Source organism: Corvus brachyrhynchos, unplaced genomic scaffold (assembly GCF_000691975.1).
Source record: "Corvus brachyrhynchos isolate BGI_N302 unplaced genomic scaffold, ASM69197v1 scaffold164, whole genome shotgun sequence".
Classification (NCBI taxonomy): domain Eukaryota; kingdom Metazoa; phylum Chordata; class Aves; order Passeriformes; family Corvidae; genus Corvus; species Corvus brachyrhynchos.
In genome coordinates, this window is record NW_008237426.1 from 708463 (window position 1) to 713963 (window position 5501).

Below are 5501 nucleotides of genomic sequence, written 5' to 3' on the forward strand. Positions count from 1 at the left end.
CCCCCTCCATTACCTGGCAGGGTGTCACATTTGCTTTTTGTGACAGGCGTGGTGCAGACCCCACTGAAATCCAGAGAGTTGTCCAACATGGCATTTATCCGGCGGAATATATCCGCATTGCTGCAGGTGGAAAGTGCAGGGGCATTCGGGCTATCCCAGCAGTCTTTTATGCTCCTCACAGGATCTTCTTTCTGGTAAAAAAGAACCAGTATTTGTGTCAAATAGGCAAGTACTCAGCACTGAGCTTTCAACACGCTGTGGAACGCCTGGACTGCCTCCAATACTCACATTAGCTAGGTCTTAGCAACACTCAAGCCCAATTCTTGGCATTAAAGAAGCAGTTAAGCAAACGGGTCAGCAATCTGTCGGCACAGCACACCAGAGCAGACTGCCCACCACACACAGTTCCATGGACTTTAGACTGACAGCCACACCAAACCAGCTGGGTTATGAACACAGCTCCCTGCTGCTTTTCTCCAGCACATCACAACACTAGCACAGATCTGATTAATGGGGCACACACCTTCTCCCCCAAAATCAGTCTCCCGACACCAAGGGATAAGTGGGATGTTCACGGTCCAGGCTGACACAAGGAACCACAGCAGCTCCTCTTATGCACGGCAGAGGAGTGCAAGACTCACCTCACTACCCATCTTGGGGTTCTGAACAGTATCTTGGAATGATCCAAGTCAGCAGCAATCACTTCAGGCTTGCAGAAAAAACCCCAAACAACACTGCTTCCCAGCTAATCAAGCAGCCCCAAATCCTGAGGAAAGGCAGAAGATAAAATCCTCATCTTCCCTTCAGGCAGCAGCTCCTGACCACAAAGGTGGTTACCCCAAACCAGCTCTGCTTCAGCACAACCCTCCACGGGCACAGATCCACCAGCATCAAGGTTTTGGGACCATCCTTAATAAGCATTACCTCTTGTAAAGCTTCTGCCTGGGAAAGATCAAACCCCTCCTGCACCCTGGTGCCGGTCCAGAGAACCGGGAAGAACAACTGCTTTCCCAGCTCTGCTCACAAGCCACTGACATGCAGGCTCGTTCGGGAGCAGCTGCACCACACTCAAGCCTCGGCCAGTTTAGAAGCCGCTAAGCTTCATCTCGACCAACGTTTTGGGGCCGAGGACAGGTCTGCCCGCCACCCAAAAAGCCACTGCAAAATTCTGCTCCCGAGCATGCTGAGCAATCGGTATCGCCGGCAATTAAAACCCGCATTAAAGAGAGGAGCAGGGAGGCACAACCCCGCCAGTCCTGGCCTCCGGAGCAGAATACTGGCCATTAAGCAAATCAAGTTAAATCCAAATCCAAAGAACTGAATAGCATCAAGTCTGGCAAACGAGCCCCTGCGCTTCCAACACACCGAAGCTCTAAGTTGGGCTATTTGTACTTGTCGAGAAGACATTTAATACAGGCACCTCTTGGATGCGCTTCTGCAAGTTTCAGGCCGCACTTACCCTCCAGTCCTGCTTCACTTGCAAACAGGTCTGAAGCGCCGCGCTGGTTTTACTTTCAAATGACCCCTCGCTGATCTTTCAAGGAGGCTGGTCTAAACTGAACTTCACGTGGAGACGGGAATATTAGCCCAGCCCATGTCTGGCACTTACGTTCCACCCCCCCACCTCGTCATTAGACGCGCACGACTTGATCGTTTTCCCCAACTCGCCACCACTTAGCTAAAAAAAGCAAAGGAAACTCAGTCCTGGAAGAAAAAAAAGGAATAAGCTACCGAGCGGTCAACTCGCACGGTGCCTTCAGGCGGGACCTGAGCAATTACTGGCGAACTCCAGCCCATTTAGGGCTATTAGCATCTCTTCAGCGCTGAGGGCTGGCATCTTGGGCTATTGAAATGCTCAGACCTGTGCTTTTCACGCCGTGAAAAGCCAGTGTCCATAAAGGAGACAGAGGAGTCCTGCAACTTTATTCGAATAAAGGGAGAGAGTGCACTGGGGCACACGCCCGTGGGGTTTTCTCTCTCCAGGTCTCGCAGGGCGCAGCCTCCTCTTAGCCTGAACTCCCGGCCGCACGTTGCCCTCTTCCTTTCCCCATCGGCTGAGGTACTAGGAAGGTACAGCCTTCCCGAGCTGCCTACCGCATATTCCCCCCCACCCCTCTCCCCCCCTCCACACAGTAATCTCAGAAACTCAGGCTTCTGCAGACCCTTTGTCTGTTTCAGGAGTCAAACTGTCTGGGTTCTGTAACAAACCTGCGGCTTGAAGTTGGTAGAGACATTAAGAGCCATTTCAAAGACCTTAACACCCGTACCCTCAGCCATGGAATTGTTTGTAAAGACATGAGCAGACATCTTTCCCATCAGAGCCCACCGCCGGGACTCTGGAACATTTACAAGCGTGGAACAGGTAAGGCTAAAAGCGAGCTGCAGGCTGAGAGAACAGGCAGAGCGAGCTTTAAGCCATCTTTATAAAGAGCAGCTGGAGTACAGAAGCTCAAATTACAAAAGTATTGCCAGTCATCTTTAATAAAAAGGAGTGCCGCATCAGGCTGCCTTGGCACAAGCATGAAACTCCGCATTCTACTCCTGTTCCTGTAAAAGAACCACTTAAATCGTGAGGCAAAGCTTTTCCCTAGGAGTCTCTTCCAGCGAGACAAAATAACCCGGAGCAGCCAGCCGAACGCCCCACCCGTTCCTTCTCATTTAGCCTCCACAACTGGCAGCACCAGTCCTGCTCCAAACAGGAACAGAAACCAGCGAGAACACAGCCAAGCCTTTCCACAAAAATCCCTTCTGCTAGAGAGCTTTTAACCCTAGACTGTCAAGGATATCCCTGGGACACTGAATCATCCTGGACACAGGGTAGGGGGGACCTTGTAGCACTGCAATCCCTTGTAGGAAGGGGGTCGTGGCTCACCCTCCTCCCCCAATCCTAAAAAAAAGATACTCCTTTGAGAAGAGCTCTGCAGATCTCCAGAGCACGCAGAGCCCAAACCACCCCCAACCAGCCTGGAAAGGATGGTGGAAAGAGTTTGCAAACTGAAGAATCCACCCAAATCCTTCCGTCTCGGAGTCAATACCAAAGCACAGGGAAACACCACGCCTGAGGCTGCATCCCCAGAGCCGGCGCCACTCTCACCTCCCCACCCAAGACGAGCAACGCAGCACTCCCGAGCCCAGGTAGGATTCGCTTTCTCTGCCCCACCTGGAAGGATTTGGCAAGTTCAACACGCTGCCTCTCGAGGCTTCCCTGGAAGCCCTCCACACTGCAGCTACAAACTACAGATCCCCTCTGCTTCCAGAGGCACCAGTCCAGCAGCACCGGTGGGTCCTCCTGGGACCGTGAGAGACACCCTGGGTCTCACCAACCAGTGACCCAACAGCCATTCTCAGCCATTCCATCCCGCTACACCTCACAACCCCAATCCAGAGGTGCAGACAGTGTTTTACCAGGGGATGAACAAGTCAATGGAGAAGCTGATCCAGCTGACAGGTTCTTTAAAGCCAGCAGGAGTCAAACACCACTTCCTAACACCTGGTAAGACACCCAGTCTCTTAGAGATTAGTTCTCTGCAGCAGGCACACAGTGCCATGGCACAAATGATTCTGAGACTGTAGGCTAAGTCACTGGAAGTCAGAAACATAGACCCAAGCAGCATCATACACAGACACAGCAAGATGAAGCTCAGGCAGGAGGGCAGTCCTCCGCATCCTGGCTCAACTAAGAACTTATGTCCAAGCAGGAAAATTCATTCCCTGAACGCTGAGGTTTCAAGGAGGTATGGCTCCAGACCCCTCTCGCACCCCAAACAAAAACACAGAATTGAGAAAAGGAGTGCCAAGAAAGAGAGAGGAGTTGCCCCTCTCTCAGTAACAGAGCACCAACAAGCCTTACCAGCATGGCACAGAGCTCTTGTTTACCAGCTGTGCATCAGGAAGCTGGCAGGTCCCTGGAGTTCCCATCCCACCAGCCCCAAGCAGAGCCCCCCCCCGAAAACCCCGCCTGCAGAGTTTACCTGCAGGAGGGCCCACTCCAGGCACACCCAGCAGCACTCAGTCAGTGGCACAACACACACTGACTGTCAGCAAAACACCCCGAAGCTGTCCAAGGCAAAGAAATGGGGAACCTCCACAGCCCTGAGGCACACACACCTGCAGGAAACCTAGAGATAATGAAATCCCAGGGCTAGGCAGAACCTGCAGCATCACAACAGCACTAGCACAGGATTAGGATAGCCTAATCCTTAGGGAAGTCATTAAACACAGCTTGGCTGCCAGTATGGCCAAGATGTGCATTAACTCCTGGGGATGCTATGGAGCAGGCAAGGCTCATCCACCTCCGCTACAATCCAGCCTTTCCTTTTTACACCTTCCACAGAAATATCACCCAGGCAGCACCAGGCTGATGCCCAGAGGGGTTCTTGGAGCTGTAGCTACAGCCAAGAGGTTCTTGAATCCCAAGACAAAATTTAAGATGCTGTTAAAATAATGCCCACGTCAACATAGCCAAGCCAAGATGGCCCCATACCTCAGTGAAAGGCAGCTCAGAAAATCCTTTTCTGTGGGTACGCTTTGCTTCCCAAGTTGAAGTCAGCTACACCCACGCAAAACACAACATTGGTGTAACTGTTTCCACCAAGCAACACACTCCCACCCCCAGCTCACCCCAAAAAAGGGTGAGGCAAGGCTGCACCAGCTCTCCCACCATCAGCAAGGCTAAGCTTAAGCAGCTGTCCCGGGGTTTACTGAGTAGAGACATCTTGAATACACCTGGTTGGAAATAAGACTAGAAGGGACTTTGATGGTCTTAATTCACAGGGGAGCACTGACTTCAGAACCACATCAGTTTTGACAAATCCCTGTTTTTAAACGCATTTCCCCATCAAGGCAGCTATTATTTGGTATTTTTTTTGGAACAAAACATTTTGAAGCCATCACTCACAAGCAGTTTTGTACACGAGCAATACCCACAGCTGCCTGTTGCAGCAGATTGTCAAAGCTGAGTAAGGTTTTAATTGGTTTAGGGAGACTGTTCCAGTTGAGACAAACTGCAGCAAAGCAACGGGGTCCTGGAGCTCTTCCCAGAGCCCAGCTCCCACCCTGTGCACAGCTGTACCCCTTCACCAGCGCTCCAGGTGCCAGCACACCTTGTTAGCCCATCACACAGGCACCTGTAACGAGCATTAATTGGTTTCAGCTGGGGAATAATGAAGGGTAAAAAAAGAACTTGTTTTTCAGCAGACGTGTCTCGCTCAGAAGAGTCACCTTTGTCCATACTCAGCTCTGAACTGCGTCTCCTGTGTCACCCCCCCCCCCCCCCCCCCCCCCCCTGTCCTGTCTGTCACTGTCCCATCCTACTGCCACGCCATCCCACCACCCTCCCCACACCAACATCCTGCCACCATCGTGCCTTGTCACTGTCCTCTCCCCCCCCCGGGCCCCTCCCTCCACTCAACATTGAAGACAGTTATCCTACCAGCGTGCTATGGGAGAAATCAGCCCGCGACCCTCCGTCAAGCTTCCTTTCAGATTCAGCTTTCGCCGGA

General features: G+C 52.1%; 1 protein-coding gene across 2 annotated transcripts in view; it reads right to left on the bottom strand.

Annotated features, from left to right (window-relative positions):
• Positions 1–1550, bottom strand: part of CPEB1 (cytoplasmic polyadenylation element binding protein 1) — a 35076-nt gene extending 33526 nt beyond the window's left edge. Inside the window, exons 1-2 of one of the 2 annotated variants that reach the window (XM_008631262.2) lie at positions 1460–1550; positions 14–191 (exon numbers count right to left, since the gene is read on the bottom strand). In XM_008631262.2, the coding sequence (XP_008629484.1) occupies positions 14–89 (76 nt within the window). In that variant the 5' untranslated portion in view covers positions 90–191; positions 1460–1550. Of the gene's footprint in view, positions 1–13; positions 192–1459 lie in introns of those variants that run through there. The other variant, XM_008631259.2, reaches the window with a different exon arrangement.
• Positions 1551–5501: the final 3951 nt, after the last annotated feature.